The following is a 19,868-nucleotide window of genomic DNA, read 5'->3' on the forward strand; positions in this document are numbered from 1 at the left end:
CTAATCATAATCAATTATAACCTCCATTAATGAAATTCATCAATGAAATGGTCTTAACCTAAACCCCACTCTCGGGACCTCGAAACATGCCCACACGGTGAGTAGATTCGATCCCGGGCCTTAAGGATTGAAACCCCAAGCAAAAAATCCTTAAAAACACTCAAAACAGGACTTTGGAGGAACAGAGTAGCACTACAGTGCTGCTCCCTAGCACCCCAGTGCTATTCTCAGAACCCCCAAAATGCCCAAATGCCTTCTGTGTAGCGCTACAGTGCCCTAGGGTGGGCGCTGTAGCGCTACCCTCAGACCTGGTATCCCCTGAAACCTCCTTCTTCAACTCCTTCGATCCCAACTTGATTCCCATGCTTCCAAATCCCATTTTTTATGCCAAATGAACCCAAAAACCATCCTAACATACCCCAAACATCACAACCATAAGAACCTTAGCCAAAACGCTCAACAAAACCAAGTATTCAACCTAGAAATCACAGCTGCAAAACAGAACTAAAACAGGGCAAACCAGAGTATTCAATGGTCAAAAACTTACCCAAAGCTCAGCTTATGATGCACTTCAATGGAGGAACACTCTCCCAAACTCCCAAGGCTTACTTCCCAAGCTTGAATCCTCAAGAATGGTTCAAAAATCTCAAAGGAAATGAAGGAAATGATGGTACGGGAAGGCTCTTGAAGAAGCTCTGTTTTTCTACCTCTTTCACTGCTCAAAAATGGTTTATATCTATCCTAGGGGTAAAAATACCAAAATACCCCTAGGTCAATTAAAGGTTTCTAAAGGCTCCCAAGGGCAAAGTTGACATTTTCCACCTATCTCGTTAATCATAATTAACGCTCTCCAATTCCCGCTATTCTCGATAATCTCAAACACCAATAATTCACATCCCGTTACCCTTTAATTCCCAATAGCGCTCTAATCATTAAAATCACCTCGAGACTCATCCCGAGCCCCGGACTTAGACCTGTTATGACTAGACCGCTAATTAATATTCCATGATTGTCTCATGCCGAATAGCTCGAACAAAACCACATTATAATGTGGTCTCAACAATTTATCATCGACATGCATACAATTATGCCCTCAACGGGCCAAATTACCATCACACCCCTGTAATTAAAATGTAGACCCACATGCATGCATATAACATCATATTATAATATAATTCTCATAAACATGCATATTATCATTTAATAGCATAATTAAACAAGTATGGCCTTCCCGGCCTACTATTCCTGCCATTAAACCACATCGGAGAATTAAGGGCATTATATTCTCCATCAATCGGAGGGGGTCGCTCATCCTCCCGAGCTCGGGAGTTACTATTTTGGGCAGGTGGTGTAGCTATTGGCCTTTGGCTTGTGGATGCTTGATTGGGGTTTCAATTTCTGACATACTGTCCAAAATAACTCCTCGAGATCAAACCTTCGATCTCGTCTTTCAACTGTCAATATTCATCGGTTGTGTGTCCGATATCTCGGTGAAATCTACAGTATTTATTTGAATCTCGCTTCGCCTTTTGATTCCTCATGGGGTTAGGTCGTCTAAATGGGACCTGGTTTTCATTAGCCAGGTAGATATTCTCCCGAGAGTCGTTGAGTTCGGTATACACTTTGTAAACGGAGAAGTATCTGTCCCCTTGTTGATCCCAAAAGAGGGTGTTTTAATATTTAAACTCGCAAGTGCACGAATCGTTTCGGAATATAATGTTCATGTAAGTACGAGGTCGAACCCATGGGAGTTGACTAACATCAAAAGAAACTATTTCTAACAAAGCAAGAATATTCTAATCTAGTTCCAAATATTTGATGAGATTTTGTTTTAGAAAAATAAAAGACAAGTAATAAAAAGATTTAAGATTAAATAGAAAAATGGTTTTCAAATGAGATATGTAAAATAAGATTATTAAGATATTAGAATCCAAAAAATGCAAGTTCAATAGTATTTATAAGTATATTGATTCCCAAGTTTAGATATAGTTGAAATAAATCACACTGTACTTTTTTTTCAAAATACATTTTCTATTCAAGCACAAGTTACTTTAAAAAATGTAGGATTTTTCTTCACTTATATAAGATATAATTTCTAAGCATTAGTTGTGTTACAATATGGTGAAACTACAAAAAATCAAAGAGATTATGTTTAGGCAAAATATGATACTTATGCTCTAAGAATTAGATGTGAACAATTTAATGAAAAACATTTAATCAAAGAATATCATATTTTTGCATAATGAAGAGCTAAGTGCAATATGCTTTAACAATCAATAATAGATGAAAAATGCATATCTTTGATAGAAAAATCCATAAACAATGTTGTACAAATGGGAAATCAACATACAACAAAAAAAAATACTATCTAGTTACATTTTGCTTCATCATCATCTTAATAACCTTTGAAAAAGATTAGAAGCTCATAATTATATTGAAATAAAAATTACAAAATAACATACTTGACATACTCTTCAAAAGATGAAAATGGTAGAGAAAATAATGAAAAGAGGAGAGAAAAATATGTGTAGAAGATGTTGAAAAGATGAAGAAGAAGAGCCCCCCCAAATGATCTTACAAGACTCTATTTATAGGCAAAATATGGAGATTAAATTAATCAAATTAAAATAAATAAATTGATTAATTTAATTGTGTTGGGAAATGGTAGGATAAATAGAGTAAGTGTAAAAGTATTGGAAAGATGAAATGTTTGGTTGGGTAAAATATTAGTGAAAAGCTAGGGTAAAAAAATGAATTAGGAATGTTTATTTAGGTAAGAAAAATAGGGAAGAGTGAATTGATATTTGAGTGAAAAATATTGGGAATAAAAAACATGATTTTTGGCATTTTGGTGGCTATTTGGCAGCTGGTTTAGGCAAAAGATTGTGGCTGTCTTTGTGTGGCTATTTTGGGGCGAATTGTTGGTGCTTGGAGTCTTGTGGCTGCTTGCTGGGCTGGGCCTTCTTTGCTGAAGTGAGATGGCAGCATGTGATTTAGTTGGATAAATGCTGAAGGCTTGGGACAGCTGCATAGGTGGCAGCGTGGAGAGGATTGGTGAAGGATGGAGTGCTTGGGCGTTGATGCATGGCTGGTCAGGCGTGGGAGTGCTTCAGGAGGCAGGTGGGCCACGGCTGGCTGGGCAGGAGGCAGGCCCAATGGCTGAATGGAGGCAGGCGTGGGCCTGGCTTGGGCCTGGAGAAAAATGCCACTTTCCTTGCTTTTCCTTTACAGAAATGCCAGTTTTTTCACCATTCTTCTTGCTTTTCAAGAGCAAATAACATACAGAAAATTCCCTATAAAACAAACATAAATTAAATTAAAACTAAATATTTTCAATAATGAAATATACAACAAAAGTTCAATGAAAATATTAATTAAAATTTAATTTACTTAAACATTTAAGCTCAAAATTGCATCCTTTTACTCTTAACTTAACAATATTAATTTTAAATAATTAAACTATAATATTTTACAATAATATAACTATAAAAATACACAAAAATCTATCAAATTAAAATAAACCTAATAAATTCAAAATTACTTAAAAACTTAATAAATCAATTAAAAACTCAAGAATTAAGCAACAATTAGCACATAAAAAGTGATAAAATAACTCTATTTTGTAGAGTTATCACCCCTTTATTTTTCTTCCCTCCATCTACCTCGGGGTTATTCCCTTCGTTTTTCTTCCTTTTAGAAGGGTTATCCCCAGGGGGTTTTGAAGTTGAGGGGTCTGCTGAGGCCGGGGCAGAGTTCACGTTTTTCGTTGTAGTTACGGGCTGAGAGGTCAAGTTCAGTGCTGACCTTGCCTCTTCTACATTGACAAACCTCTGAGCCCTTCGGTTGAACTCGGTTAAAGACCTGATAGGTTTCCTTTGTAAGTCTTCCTAGAGGGGACTTCCTGGCATTACGACTGCTCTAACCGCCATCAGGTGACCACTATCGTCGACATCTCGAGCTCGGGCTACTTCTAAGTTAAACCTCGTGAGGTAACTTTTTAGTGACTCATTTTGTTGTTGTCAGACGTTGGTTAAGGCTGAGGCCTCGGGTCTGATGCCAACCATAGCCTTAAATTGTTTTTTAAAGTCCTTAGACAATTGATCCCAAGACGCGATTGAATGCCTTTTGAACTTCTCAAACCAGTTTTTTGTTGGTCCTATAAGTGTGGTTGGGAACAACATACACCTGAGCTCGTAACCAACATTGATGGCTTGCATAATGGTGTTGAACATGCTCAAATGGCTATAGGGATCTGAGTTTCCTTCAAATGGTGGGACATGAGGTATTCTGAATCCCTGAGGGAACGGGGTGTTGGAGATATGTGGGGCAAAAAGCTCAAGATCTTCATCGAACTCTTCATCCTTCTCTCGGCTAGGCTCGTTCTGGAAGAGCCTAAATGCTCTCTCCAGTTGTTCGATCCTTTCTTGGACTAAATCCAAGGGAGGTCTAGTCTGCACCTGAGGGGGCTGGTTATCGTTAATAAAAACTCCAGCTCCTTGTCTTGGTACAGGATTATACATTGGTTGTTTGCGGCCATTCAGATGGTCTCGCAGGGTTCGAGGGATTGTCTCGACCCCGATTGTGGTTTAAGTGTTCTCACAAATTAGGGTGGTTCCCTCAATTCCCCGCATGCCTTGGTTCCGTGTTGTAAATGCTCACAGACCTAGTGTAATCCGAGCTTTCACTTACATAGCTCGCAGCTCGGTTATTACGAGGTGGGTCCCCTGTTGGCCTCCTTGTCCTAGCAGTCTGTAATCGTGACATTTGGCTTCCCGTAGGCTGAGGAGCTCTGTGATCTCGGGTAGCTTCTCTTTTATTCCCCTGTTCGTGCCTAGCTCGTCGATTTCCATCTCGATGTGCAGGCCGTGGAACTTCCTAGATTGGCGAGGGGTGCCTTATTAGCGATGGTGTGTATCTTATACAAGATGGTGGCTGTCTCCCATTGCTGGACCTGGATGGTCCCAAATTCGCTAGGCTAGGCTTCAGGTTGTTTTGCGCAGCATCAGGATTTGGGTTCCGAGCCATTGAGGGGGTTCGGTTATTTCTCGTTCCTGTTTGTGCTTCTGCAGTCGAGTTGGTAGTACCCTCAGCCCGGTTACTCCTCTGGGGCCTTGGCTGAACTGGCTGGGATGCTGGTGGCAGCACCTGCTCCGACCTCCTGGCGGCCGTGCTCCCACGAGGACGCCCCCTAGGCCTCCGAGGAGGTGCCTAGGCGTCCGTAGCCTGCTTGGCTAACTCCTCATTGCGTTTCGTTGCTTCTGCCAACTATTTGCGCAATTGGAGATTTTCAAGCTCCACAATTGGAACATACCTTTCAGGATTATAATACATATCCTCGTCAGGCCTGGGGGCAGGCGGCCTTCTAGAGTTGGATAAATCACTCATTTCTTCAAGATCTGGATCCACCATGGGCTGCTTTCCAGGTCGTCATGGGTAATCCTCAACATGAGGAATCTCCTCCTCAGGTATATTGGGCATTGGTCGCTCACCTGTATTGGGGTTACTTGCAACGACCATTGATGATTTGAGAGGCTTTCTGACTAAATAGGCTCACGTCTTGTTTAATAGCTCTCAATGAAAGCACTAACCTGTTGACACCATTTTTCGTAAACTTAAAGAAGAATAGCAATTAAACAAAAAATATACCATAGGAAACAGAAATACAAGATCTTTTACGTGGTTCAACAGTTAAAATCTGTCTAGTCCACGAGTCTGTGCTATTAACTCCTTTGAATTCTCTGATAGCTTTCTGGAAGCAATTGTACAAAGTTTTTCCCAATATCAATCTCTCAGTCCCTACAAATGAATTATCTTACTCTATTTATAGAGGGGTTTTCTGAATCTATTCCCATTGATTTCGAGAAGTTATTCTACAAATCAAATAAAATAATACCATTAAATGCATACAGTTATCACATACGCGATAATATCACATGATATTTGGGATTTAATAATAAATTACATTAGATCCCTTAAACATAGGGATTTTACAACAATAAACACATTCACACCCACCTGACGAGCTTGGATGCTAGATTCACGTGCCTTCGAGACCATTTGCCTATTGCGAGCTCGTCATCTTGGTTCGCCTATGCTCCCAACAAGTAATTATTGACGAAACCATCCTCCTCGAGCTTACACCTCTCGAGCTCGAACCATCTTGTTTGAGGGCAGGAAATAAATCAAGAAATTTATACAAGTGTTGAACCATTGCTACTATGAGTTGCGAGCCTAACTTATAACCTCGGAGCACCTCCAAGACTACGTAATTTCCGAACTCACCAATCCGAGGTTGTCCTTACTGCTTTAGTGAGACTGTCTTTGACTTGTGGGTCACATGACGACTGTGCTAATCTCGAGCATACGTCTTACGAGCCTGAATTTCGAGATCAAATTTCTCATTCTCGATATCAAATTTTGAACATTGTTAAAAATAATGTTCAAAATGCAACAATATATTTAAAATTAATTTTCAGTAGTATAAATTATTTACAATTTTTTTTAAATTTATATACAATATAGAAAATCATAACAAAAAGTACTCTCAAGTAGTGAATACAAAAGAATCTGACGGTGGGCTCTTTTTCTAGCCCATACCATATATATTGCCTAAGTATTTAATTGCACACATGAACTTGAGTCAATATCCCTATTCAAAATAAGAATTAAAAAAAAAGTGAAAGAGTCGTCGTCGCGTACGACAGTCCCAGAATTCCAAATCTGATTGTATCGAGTTTGATAAATATTGTATCTTTGTTTCTCTCTCCCTCATCAGCTTTCAGATCATCATCAATAATCTAGTTCTAGATAGAGAAACAAGAGAGAGAAAGTCAGATTGTCTTCCCATTGACAATTAGTACCCAAAGCGCGTACTTGTTACTTGCTCCCTATCTCCTTCAGATCTTAATCTATCAAAACCAATTTCATCACTTCCACTTCTAGATCGATCCATTGTTAGGGTTCCCAATTCGATCTTCTCTCCCAATGGCGAAGCCAAGGCACTATCGTCTACCTTCTCGAAAATCGTCTTCCTCATCAACAACCCTCATCTTTACTATGCTCGTTATGTTCAGCTTTGTCGTTCTCATTCTCGTTGCCCTTGGAATCCTCTCCGTTCCCAGCAGCTCCGGTGACTCCCCCAAGGCTAATGATCTTAGCTCCATTGTACACAAGAGTGCAGATAGGTATAGCAATTGGCAAATCGTTTTTTATTTTTTGCTTCGACTTTGCATTTTGGTTCGAATTGGATCGAATGCTAATTTGGGAAATCATGCCTTTTTTTAATAGGAACAAGGGTGATGATGGCAACGGCGAGCGGTGGGTTGAGGTCATTTCATGGGAGCCCAGAGCTTTCGTTTATCATAATTTCTTGGTGAGCCCTTTGAATTCGCAGTTTAATTTGTTAATGCCTTATAAATTTCACTCAATTTTATTTGCCGGAAATTCTAATGTTGTTTGCTTATGGGTTTTTTTGGTGATATAAGTGAGAATTGAGATTGACATTGTTGAAAACCTTGAAATGTCTTGCATAAAGTTTAAAGTTAATTGCTAAAACAACAAATTTACGTTTCGAGAAGTGTACCAAAGAAAATGACGAAAAACTTTGTTCTAGTTAGTCTATCCGTGGAGCTGTAGTGAAGGGAGGATATTTAGATTGAAGTAGGAACTCTCCTTAGTTGAATGCTAAACACGCGCAGTTGCTTATATCATAACGATATCTAAATGCATCTCGCAAGTAGACAAATGACTTTTGTGACCTGGGTCCAAGGAAGGTCCTTGAGTGTGTTAAGAGCGAATCAAGGCATCAATAACTAGAAATTTCTCTGTCATGTTTCACTTACCCCTAGGGATATTCTTGTCATCCTTGCACTTTAATTATGTAGGTCGATATGCAGTGGTCACTTTTATGTTTTTTGTATTATCTCCTATCATCACCTTGATTTGATTAATGTAGACCCACTTACATATGAGTTGGTTTTTGCATTGGCAGACCAAGGAGGAATGCGAATATCTAATCAATCTTGCCAAGCCTAACATGAAAAAATCGACTGTTGTTGATAGTGAAACTGGAAAGAGCAAAGATAGCAGGTCTGTGTTTCTTACCATGATTCCTTTTTTTCTTTGTACATGTACATGTGTTGATTGGAGTTTCTGCAGTTGTACCTAATATTTTTTTCCTTTTGACCCCCTTAGGCCTTGTCATGATATGGTTGATTCACTTCTCATGTATGCAGGGTTAGAACAAGCTCTGGCACATTCCTGGCCAGAGGACGTGATAAAACTATTAGGACTATTGAGAAGAGAATTGCTGATTTCACCTTTATCCCCGCAGGTATGCCATCACTTATCCTGGATCTTTTTTTTAATCGTATACTCTACTCTTATTATCCCATCTTAGCTGTGCGATACAATTTATCATTTGTTATTTAACCAATAACATAATCTACAGAACATGGGGAAGGACTTCAAATTCTCCACTATGAAGTTGGACAGAAGTACGAGCCTCACTATGACTATTTTCTTGATGATTTTAACACTGTAAATGGAGGTCAACGTATGGCTACACTTCTTATGTACCTGTAAGTGACTTAATGTTTTTTCCAACTACTTCATTCTGATTGTCTGGTCTATGACATTGTACTTTTATACCTTCTCTGATGTTCTTCTTTTGATGTTGTGCAGTACAGATGTTGAAGAAGGGGGTGAAACAGTGTTCCCTGCTGCAAAAGGGAATATTAGTTCGGTGCCTTGGTGGAACGAACTATCTGATTGTGGAAAAAAGGGACTCTCTGTTAAACCTAAGATGGGTGATGCATTGCTTTTCTGGAGCATGAAGCCTGATGCCAGTTTAGATCCATCCAGTTTACATGGTTTGTACTTTTTTTTTTTTACTGCGTTTGAAAAACAATCAATCTTCTTGAAGTTGTAGATTATACAATGAAATGCCTTCACCATTAAAAGAAATAGAAATTTCCTGAGTGTGCATTACTTGATTTGGATCTATATATTTATTAATGCTGTATTTTTACCCTTATTGATTCAGGTGGGTGTCCCGTAATCAAGGGAAACAAGTGGTCAAGTACTAAATGGATGCGTGTCAGCGAATACAAAGCTTGAACTGGTAAAGGTAATATTCCAGACACAGAGAAAACAGACCAGTGCATGTATCTTTTAAAGTCTCCAGTCAAAAGGGGAAAAATAATCATATAATTCAGTTGTTTTGATGGTATCAGTAGCTATGTCCAGTGCATTTTTTAAAAACATCCATATTTTATGATATTATTGAAGAATATCGAACTTCATTATGAATGGAGTTATTGATTGATTATGACTTGTGGAGTTGATCTGGACGATTGCTGATTTGTTGGTAGATTTCAGTTTCATGTGTAAATTAGATTCCCTGGGAGTGAACCTTTCGTCTTGTTATGTAACATATGTATAACTTGTTCAGATTTCTTGTTCTTTATTGATGAGCTTAGATTTCCTAAAGTGTTCTCTTGCTTATTTCTGGCAGGTATGCAAGTGGCTATCCGTTTACTTTGTGCCAGAGCTACATTTCCATTCAGCTTCATATTCTCATTTATTTGTAGGCTAGCACGCACCTTGAAGCTTCACGTCTTAGAATTCAGTGTATACTGTTTTTCTCTGCTAACTTAAATTTTTTTGTTTTCAGTTTCTTTTTTCTTCATATTGTTACAACCACAAATCCCTGATAAAAATAAAGTTTGATGTATCTTTTGTGGCGGTTCCTAGTTTTGAACAATGAGAAAATAGAACTTGTATTTAATATGAAAGTATATCAGAGAATTTTCGTTCGATGAATTTAATAACTTTTTGCGTAATATTTTCATTACACTTTTGCATTTTGCCTACTTCCTTCGAAATGGTGTTTTTCGATTTCCATTTGATTGTGACCGAAATGATTGGCCTTTTTCTTGTCAAAAAGCAAATTTAATGAGTTTGATTCTTTTTGAGAGGTGGTGTTGCAATGTTGCAGCAACTCTTGACGCGACACATGGCACCAGTCCCTAAAATGCACCATTGGTAACACTTTTCTCGCGTATAATGGCTAGGATTCTGACCTCTAATTCAGAGTTGCGAGTTACTTAGAATAACAGATGTCAGGATTCCAGAAAACCACCAAAACTTTTGAGGGTTATGCATCATCAAAACCAAAACTTAAAACTGTTGAACGATTGAAAGGATTGTGGCTTAATATTGAAAATTCTGCACCAATGATACAATCACATCAGTCAAAACTTCCCATAGTTTCCCTTGTATTTATTCCTTTTTCCTTGCAAGGGCATCAAAGTTCCTTTATTTAAAAATAATTGGGGTCAGCACTAAAACCGGCGACACGCCAACCCAAGGAAGATTTTCTTAGGTGCAGAACCCTCCAAACCAGACGCCAAGTCACTTGTCGCTGAATCATTGTTTTGAGTTGATCAAATTCCTGATGACATATGGGAGAATGCCTCCGTGATCAAAGTAAGCAAGTTCAACCTACACCAGGAAAGACGGAATGTTTATTTAGAAAAATAAAATGAGGAAATCTAAAGCAGCAACTAGATCTTCAACAAGACTACACAGATGTTTGTACGAGTACAATACCTCGGTGTCAAAACGTAGTGTACATGTGAACGACTTGCCATTGTCTGTCACCACTGTCACATCTTGACCAGGTCTAATTTCACTAACACTGGCTGGAAGATCAATGCTGTATCGTTCATGACCAGTTAATCCAAGTGTATCCGCATCTTCTCCTGCCTTAAAACATAGTGGAATGACACCCATGCCTACCAAATTGCTTCTGTGAATCCTCTCAAAGCTCTTTGAGATGACTGCTTTCACACCCTGAGAAAGAAAAAAAAAAGTGTCATTCGATTGCAAAATCCATTTATGGACCATATGCATGGAACTGGAAGTTGTTGTTAAATGTTGTACCAGTAGCATAGGACCCTTAGCAGCCCAATCACGAGAACTTCCACTTCCATACTCAGCACCAGCAAGAACAATTGTGTCTCGTCCTTCACTCTTGTACCTCTGCAGTAATCCAACAAAAGTATCAAGAAAATTGTATCCCAGCCGCATAAACACAATGATTTAAAAGAATAGACACTAGTACCAGTCAAATATGCCAAAGATAATAAAAGATAACTAGTTCCTTGGTGATATTCCTACTTCTACATAAGAATTCCATAATCAATCAAGGACCAAGGAGTAACTAGTAATAAACCTGACTGTAAATTAGAACACTTCAGAACAGATCTTGGTTTATTAATTATCAAAAATACATTCTCTCAAATTAATTTTAAAGTATCCGTCCCATCAAACACATTACTATTGGTGAAATAAGAGGAAATTACCATGGCTGCATCAAACACAGAAAGTTTCTCCCCAGTGGGAATGTGAATAGTCTTAGGACCAACTTCTCCTTTCAAAAACTTGTTGACCAGACGAATATTTGCAAAAGTGCCCCTTGCCATCACTTCATCATTACCACGTCGACTTCCATAAGAGTTGAAGTCTCTTCTATCAACCCCATGTTCAATAAGGTATTTGGCTGCGGGACTGTCCCTGTGAATGCTACCGGCAGGTGATATGTGATCAGTTGTAATACTATCTCCAAAGTTGAGCAAACAGTAAGCATCCTTTACTCCATGAGGTCCTGGAGGAGACATAGTCATATCCTTGAAATATGGTGGCTCATGTATGTAGGTTGATTTGGGGTCCCAGGAATAGAGGGTGCCAGAAGGTACAGATAACTGATTCCACATGGGGTTTCCTTTGGTGATTGCTTCATATGTAGCCTTAAACATATCAGGAAGCACGCTTGATTGCACAACCTGGTAGAAAATGCAAGGTGGCAATTTAGAATCTTTGATCTTAGCTGCTACAAAAAATAAAATCCAAAAGAACTCGTATCTACGCAATTTAGAATCTCACCTCTGCTACTTCTTCGTTAGATGGCCAAATATCCCTGAAAAATATATTCTTCCCATCCTTGCCTAATCCAATTGGTTCTGTTTCAAAATCAATATCCACCTACAGCATTTCCCCAGAAGATTGAGATACATAGAACATCATGTCAGGTCAGCACTAAAAATTTTAGACTAGAACACAGGTATATCATACTTATAGCTATACTAGCATAAACACACACAAGACATCTGCAAATTTTACAGCACCAGCAAATCATATATAAATGCTTTCATACGACAGAGATCTTCAAGTAGTAGGTGCAAAATCTAAGCTGCATACCGTGCCAGCAAGTGCATAGGCAACCACAAGGGGAGGAGAAGCAAGGTAATTAGCCCTTGTTAGGGGATGCACACGACCCTCAAAATTCCTATTTCCAGACAAAACAGCAGATGCTACTACATCTGTAGATAATAAGGCAAACAGCAATCAGCAAATTGATCACTGCACCAAAATTCAATGAGAAGAGCATATCAGTACAGGTTAAAACTTAACAGATACTAACCATTTTCAGAGATAGCTGATGCCACAGCTTCATGAAGATCTCCTGAATTTCCAATGCATGTGGTGCAACCGTACCCAACAATATGAAATCCAAGCTGATTCAAATACTTTTGCAACCCACTGCAACAATGAAAATAATGTCTCAGTAAAAGAAACATATATTTCCCAATATGTTATAATAGAATGAAAAAATACCTTTTCTGCAAGTATTTGGTTACAACACCAGAACCTGGAGCAAGACTTGTCTTGATCCATGGCTTAACCTGGAAAAATAAATTATATTAAAACTTGAGACCACTTTATTAAATAAGAATGTAATCATAAAATTATTCTCGATCCATGCAGCATGAAGGTCCAACAGAAAGCCTGTTCTGGAATTCTGAGAGCAATCGGCAGACCAAAAACATGAGGATCCAATGTAACTAACTCTCACCATCAAACCAGAGACACCTAATTATAGAGTAAAAGAGGGCATTTTCATGTATAGTTACAAATTTTACTGAATAAAAATTACAGAGATGTGTCACACCCCCAGCAATATCTAAATAAGAAGCAGAGTAAAACACTCAATTCAACCAATGTAAATTATGACATAATAATCAAGTAAGGCATGGATTCTCTTACTATGCACACTCACACTACATTATTGTACCTTTAGAAACCACTCTTCTTGCAGTATCCAATAAATTATCTTTTGGTTGTGATAAAATACAAAGAAAAGCACAAATCTTAGCAAAAAATAGACTTCTAACCTCCAATCCTAGCTCGCAGGCTTTCTTTGCAACCAAAGCAGCTCCAAGCATTACACTAGGATTTGAGGTATTTGTGCAACTTGTAATGGCTGCTATTACAACATCTCCATGCCTAAGTTGTGCTGTGGTTCCGTTAAAATTGAACTCAACGACCTTACTTTGGGATTCCTTAGGTACAGCAAAACCCTGCAATTCATACCAAAAACATCATTGAAACAACAGACAAGGGGGAGCAAATAGTACCATTTGTTATATTAAAAAGTGTTCGTTATATAATCCAAATCAAGCAAGTTGACACGAAGTTCTGGAACAATCATAAAAAGACTTTATTTTTAAAGCACACTTGTATGAAGACATAATAACAAATTTTTAAAACAAACAACTTCTGAAGACAACAAAAATCATCTCAGCTAAATTCGTCCTCATGAGATCCTACAGTTTGTAAAAGGTAAACACTCATTTGTGATCTTTCAAGGCACTACATTATAAGTGGAATCATACTAGAGGATTAACATTGATATCAAGTTTTTTAACTTGGTCTACAAAAAAAAAACCAATTTAAAAAAGAATCATTTCTAGGTTGTGTTGTTTTGACAATAAAAGCATGGACATATAAATTAATAGTCCCATGGAGACATAGGATGATATTGGATTCTTTGATACAATTCTAAATCTTAAGTGAGCAAACTTCTAACCTTGAATCCAACTCTGTTGTCAAGACATGAATGCCAATCTGCTTTCATTTCTTTCAAAGGAACACGATCATGTGGCCTGGAAAAAGTAAACTTATAAGAGCCATGTTTGGAAGGTAGAAACATCAAATCTTCTTACTACATGAGTACAATATCAGCAAAAGAAATCAAGAAACTACCTCTTTGGACCTGAGACACAGGGTTCCACATCCTCCAGAGATAGCTCTAGATATGAGGAATACACTCGCTCAACCTGGGGCTGGTATCAGGTATAACAATACTTAGGTCAGAAACCATGTTTATAACAACTTGAAAATGAGTGTCAGATGTCAGTATAATATACCTCACTGTAGTCCACAAACATTTTATTAGCACGTAAATATGACTCTATCATAGCAATCTGCACAAAATACAATTTGTCAGCACGTGAAGAAACAAAAAACTTCATAAACATGTACTCTTACTTATATATCCTTTTAAAGAAGAACATACGGTATCATCACTTCTTCCAGTCAGTCTCAGATATTGCAGAGTTATATGATCCACAGGAAAGAAGCCCATGGTTGCACCATACTCGGGAGACATGTTAGCAATAGTTGCACGATCTGCTAAAGACAACTCACTCATGCCTTCCCCTGAAACAGAAATAAAGGGAGAAGACCACTAAAATGAATCACCCAGCCAAATTGCAGCGGCACAAAACTAAACATGGAGAAAGAACCCACACCACAAACATAACTAGATATATATGTTTACCATAAAATTCCACAAACTTGCCCACAACCCCGTGCTTCCTCAGCGTTTGGGTTACTGTCAAAACCAAGTCTGTGGCTGTCACACCATTCCTCAGCTTTCCTTTTAATTTAAATCCTACCACACCAGGCAACACCATGCTCATTGGCTGTTTAAATGATGAGATAAGTTAATACATGTTGAAATAATGCTTGTGAAGAGAGTAACTGTAGTACAAGAAATTCCAAGAAACATATAATACTATCTCAATGACATGCAAGTAACATAATTGTGAAAGTCAACAGTCCTTACCTGTCCAAGCATAGTGGCTTCTGCTTCTATCCCGCCAACTCCCCAGCCAGCAACACCCAATCCATCAATCATTGTCGTGTGTGAATCTGTTCCAACAACACTGTCAGGATAAAGCAAGCCACCTCTGTTGAACACAACTCTACCGAGGTACTCTAGGTTAACCTGCAAATAATAAGCATTAGAGCTTCAATTCACCCCAGCTTGTGCACAGGACGTACAAATAAGAAATCCAAGAAAAATAACACTCGTCATCAATAGCAAAGGCTACGTACACTATAAAAGCAAAGAAAAATTATTCTGAAATATGCAATTACCTGGTGGACAATCCCTGAACCAGGAGGAACAACAAGCATGTTATCGAAGGCATTTGATCCCCATTTAAGGAAGCCAAATCGCTCTTTGTTTCTCTGGAACTCAAGCTCCATATTTGCCTGCACTGCATTCTCTGATCTTGCCACGTCAACCTGAACAGAGTGATCAATGACAAGATCTACAGGAACCTGCATTGACAGAGAGAAACAAAAAACAGATTTTAAGTACGTTTCAAGAATTAACTAAGGTTCATTATCCGAACTTAATTAGATTAAAAACTACATATTACGCTGTAGAGTCTAAAGTCTACAAATACACTGAAGTCAACTCACCAATGGGTTAATCTTGTTAGAATCTCCTCCAAGCCTATTCATTGCGTCACGCATACAAGCAAGATCAACAACAGCAGGAACCCCAGTAAAATCCTAAGAAAACGCAATTCGAATCACATCACGAAACGGCTAAATGCGAAAATGTAGGATCAAATACATGGGAACGCAAATCTACAAGTAGCTTGATTACCTGAAGAAGTACCCTAGCAGGTTTGAATGGGATCTCAACCTGTTTGGGACTAGTGTTCTCCCAATCAATGATCTTTTCAACATCCTTACTCTTAACCTGAAACTCATCGCAGTTACGAATTGCCGATTCGAGAAGGATTCTGATTGAGTACGGTAGCCTCTCTACAACACAGCACAACACATCAGTCTCAATAACAATAATTTTCTCAAAGTAAATAAAATCGAAATCCAAAGGCAAAGGCAAAACAGAACAGAACAGAACAGACCGATTCTGGGATCGTTGAGAGCTGGCAAGCTGTAGTATTTGCCGAATTCACCACCGTCGGGCTTCTCAAGTCCCTTCAAAATCGCCTTGAACGGGTTTGGACTCGCTGAAACAAACCAAAACAACAATCAGAAATCGATAATCTATCGTAATGAATTTTCATTTCTGAAAAAAAAAATCGAAGAAAAAAGAGCAATGAGTAGGTAGGTAAGAGTACCCATAGCGATCCGAATAAGGAGCAAAGATTTGGGTGGGAGAGAGTAAGATCCAGATCAGGTGTAAATGGAAAGAAATATAGGGTTTCGGGGGTAGTTGGTTGAATGAAAGGGAGGGAGAAATGGTGATAATGATGAAGACGACGACGACCACGAAGCCGTGGTCTACTGACCGTTTTAGTGCTCTGAGTCTGAGTCGTGTGGCTGGCAGATTCTAACTTTTTATAGGTCCTATGAATCTGCCCTCTTTTCCCAAAAATTAAAGATAAAATATGGATATTTGTGGATCAGAGGAATTATTTTATGTGGGCGAGTCTAGAGTAAGTATCACTTTCCTCTTTGTTCGCCCTGCAGCAAATGTGTTTTCGTTGGTTGTATTAACGTTTATTGGTGTTAAATTTGTGATGAATTGTTAAAATATAATTTATTTAACAAAAGTTTTGTTTTAATATTGTTGACGTGGTTTTTCGGCAACAAATAATCATGTGAATAAGGAGAATGATTAGTACTAAATGATGAACCGTAATAAGTGAAATATCTCAAATGAAGATTATAACTCGAATACTATTTTAGGTGGTTCGAAGGTTAAAATCATTCTAGTCCACTAGTCAATATTATTGATATATTTCTGATATTCCTTATTGGGTATTTCTTTACAAATTAGAAGCCAACCCTTTGCAACTCCCAGGGTCTCCATATTTATAGGGAGATGACACTTAGGTGTTGGCAAATGAGGTCATCCCGTAACCTTTTTACCCATCATGTTACTTCTGTGACGTTCATGATTAATTCATAAAACCTGACACTGAAGTGTGGTCTAATCAATAGGTAAGGGGGATAATGGGCCGCATGACCCAAACCAGTCGTGGGGTGCCTGAACACGCACGTTTATGCTGCGTGTCCAAGAATTCAGGAATGGGGCAGATACGTGATGTCTGATATATGCACGTTTACATTGCGTGGTTGACTTTATAAAGGGTCGGAGGCGTCAGCTCTAGCTCATACCCCGAGCTTGATGTAGTCTCAGCTCATGGTGTCCACACTGCTGATCTGATGCCTTAGTAATCTCACTAAACCTTTATCTATCTCGAGCTAAAGAGGTAGAGACTTGTAACAGCAGCTCCGGGTAGATGGCTTCCACGTGGCTGATAGAATTATGCCATTTTTCAGCTCGCTAATAACCTGTGGATATTTAGGGCGTACAAATATAGTTAGCCAAATTTGTCATATACAAAAAATTTGGTTAAATTTGGCACACAATTTAGAATAGTATATATTTTGCATCACCGGAAATGTTATATTTTTTTATTTATTATTATGTCATTTTTATTATTTTAGTATTATTTTTACCTATTTGTATTAAATATTATATTTTTTACATTATTATTTTATTACTATCTTATATTATCAACAATAAAATATAAAGAAAAATAATTACTTTTTATATATTTTTAATAAATATCAAATTAGCATTAATAAAATATTAAATATTACAATAGTTTTTATAACTGTGTATTGAAGCATAATACTAAAAAATGTACTTAATATATAATATATTAACTTTTTATGTCAAATATAACATACTATTTAAATCTCACATTAGAAATAGTCTAAAAAAAACTCTATATTGCAATCTCTTTTACACTTACATGAAAATTGAATATTATTTAATTTTTTATATTTTAATATTTTTTTAAATCATTAGTATAATACATGTATCATTTATTGATTTAGAAAAATACAAAAGAAAGAATAATATTAGAGCATATTTAACCTTTCTCTTATAAATAAATATTTAAAAGGATACGTTTTAATCATTTTCATTTTTTTGTCACAATGTTTTAATCCTTTTTTTCAAAAGAAATATGTAATAATTATTTTTCTAGATAATAGACATATATTATAATATTCATCATTTTAAATTCAAGTACAATTATTAAATTTTGTCTTTTCTAATATTAAAACTTTTATTTTTAAATATTTGTTGTAATGAGACTTTGAGACTTATGGATTTGCTTATATACTTTGGTTAAATAATGAATTTTGTTAGTTGGGAAAAATTATTCCTAACAAAAAAAATTTCAAGTACAACCAAGAAAAAATATATACAAAATAAGCGCCCACCTTGAATTTATCTCATTTAGAGTTACTGGGCACAAATCCGGACCGACCCTAAGTAAAAATAGGCCTAAACCTAAAGCAAAATCAAATTATATAGTTTTTTTTTTATAAAAAATAGTATTTTTTAAATATAACTCTAAAATGTGTTATTTTTATAAATCAATTTTGTATTATGAGAATCTTTTAGAATTGGGACCTAGCTCACTTATGTCTAGAAGTGACTGTGACACAAATATATTAGGTAATTTTTCATAAATATAACTTTTATATCATTGCTATGCAAAAATATAGAGATTATATTTTTCTTAAGAGGAAATTACATGAAATATGAGATTTTTTTAAAAACTTTGATAAATATGACATTTTTTTTCCCTTAAATTTTGTATGGCATAATTTATTTATTTACATTTTTATGGGGTTTTTTTCCCATATTTTTGCAATTTTATTAAAATATACCATATAATTTCAATATTGATTTTTTTTAATTACAAGTTATTTTTATTACTATATTTTTTTTAATCATATTTAAGTTAATAATATATATACATATATATATATACAATTAATCGTATACATTAAACCATATAATTTTTTCCATTATATATACATATATTATTGCTATTATTATTGTTATATGTATATACATATATATATATAAGATTATAAAATAGTAGGCACTTATATATATATGAATGTATTATTATTGTTATTATATTAATTTTATATACACATTCAAATATGAGGTGTTGAGAATGACTTTCATTAATTGTGGTGATGATGATGATGATGATGATGTATGGGTTATGTCATTATACATATTTTGAATTATTCTTGGAGATGTATATATATCATTTAAAATAATAATTAATTACCACTATAAAAATAAATTTAGAATTTTTAGTAATGTGGCAGTAACCGGTTACTACTATCAATTTTAACTGTCATGGCAAGTACTCAAATGAATTATAACTGGTTACTGAGAGATTTGGAAGAAAAAAAAACAGATCAGAATACAGTAAAGAAGAAGAAGAAGGTGACCGGTTACCCCTATTAAAATAACTGATTAATAACTAGTTACTGAGCCAAACTTAAAAAAAAAAAAAAAAAACTCAGAAAATAAAAAATTAATCTGAGAAGTAGTAGTAGAAGAAGAAGAAGGTGGTAACTGGTTATCCCTATCAAAATAACAATTAATTAGTAACTAGTTACTTAGCCAAATCTTTAAAACAAACAAAACAACTACATCTGAAAAACAAAATTAGATATAAGAATAACCAAGAAGAAGAAGATCGAAGAAGGTAGCTGGTTACTTAGGTAGTTTTATAAAGAAAATCAAATCTGAAAAATAAAATCAGATTTAAAAAGAACACATAAAGAAGGAGATTAAATAAGGTAATGGTTACAACTAGGACCACAAAAAAACTCAAATCTGAAAAATAAAATAAAATCGTGACAATAACTGG

At 36.4% G+C, this 19,868-nt stretch overlaps 2 protein-coding genes across 2 annotated transcripts; one reads left to right on the top strand and one right to left on the bottom strand.

Annotated features, from left to right (window-relative positions):
- The first annotated feature begins 6,648 nt into the window (after window positions 1-6,648).
- On the top strand, window positions 6,649-9,822 carry LOC133808824 (probable prolyl 4-hydroxylase 10). Its single transcript, XM_062245897.1, has 8 exons — window positions 6,649-7,184; window positions 7,288-7,372; window positions 7,991-8,088; window positions 8,235-8,332; window positions 8,450-8,579; window positions 8,683-8,870; window positions 9,044-9,127; window positions 9,515-9,822. The coding sequence occupies exons 1-7, from the start codon at window positions 6,985-6,987 to the stop codon at window positions 9,115-9,117; spliced, it is 873 nt and encodes a 290-aa protein (XP_062101881.1). The 5' UTR covers window positions 6,649-6,984; the 3' UTR covers window positions 9,118-9,127; window positions 9,515-9,822.
- A 366-nt stretch (window positions 9,823-10,188) lies between these two features.
- On the bottom strand, window positions 10,189-16,505 carry LOC133808808 (aconitate hydratase 1). Its single transcript, XM_062245896.1, has 20 exons — window positions 16,287-16,505; window positions 16,071-16,175; window positions 15,806-15,966; window positions 15,616-15,708; window positions 15,286-15,471; window positions 14,972-15,133; window positions 14,684-14,828; window positions 14,420-14,562; window positions 14,271-14,327; window positions 14,107-14,186; window positions 13,931-14,006; window positions 13,236-13,421; window positions 12,679-12,746; window positions 12,485-12,603; window positions 12,262-12,383; window positions 11,947-12,045; window positions 11,367-11,846; window positions 10,945-11,043; window positions 10,612-10,854; window positions 10,189-10,503 (listed from the first exon to the last, which is right to left on the bottom strand). The coding sequence occupies exons 1-20, from the start codon at window positions 16,288-16,290 to the stop codon at window positions 10,429-10,431; spliced, it is 2,703 nt and encodes a 900-aa protein (XP_062101880.1). The 5' UTR covers window positions 16,291-16,505; the 3' UTR covers window positions 10,189-10,428.
- Between the last annotated feature and the right edge of the window lie 3,363 nt (window positions 16,506-19,868).

Source organism: Humulus lupulus, chromosome 1, assembly GCF_963169125.1.
Source record: "Humulus lupulus chromosome 1, drHumLupu1.1, whole genome shotgun sequence".
NCBI classification, from domain to species: domain Eukaryota; kingdom Viridiplantae; phylum Streptophyta; class Magnoliopsida; order Rosales; family Cannabaceae; genus Humulus; species Humulus lupulus.

Bases quoted from the DNA above. Each gene is read 5' to 3' on its own strand.
- LOC133808824 (XM_062245897.1), top strand. From the start codon at position 6,985: ATGGCGAAGCCAAGGCACTATCGTCTACCTTCTCGAAAATCGTCTTCC. The intron at 7,373-7,990 runs GTGAGCCCTTTG...TTGCATTGGCAG, and splicing joins TCGTTTATCATAATTTCTTG to ACCAAGGAGGAATGCGAATA. The intron at 8,580-8,682 runs GTAAGTGACTTA...GATGTTGTGCAG, and splicing joins GCTACACTTCTTATGTACCT to TACAGATGTTGAAGAAGGGG.
- LOC133808808 (XM_062245896.1), bottom strand. The intron at 12,604-12,678 runs GTATTTTTTCAT...TCATTGTTGCAG, and splicing joins ACCAAATACTTGCAGAAAAG to TGGGTTGCAAAAGTATTTGA. The intron at 12,384-12,484 runs GTTAGTATCTGT...TATTATCTACAG, and splicing joins ATCAGCTATCTCTGAAAATG to ATGTAGTAGCATCTGCTGTT.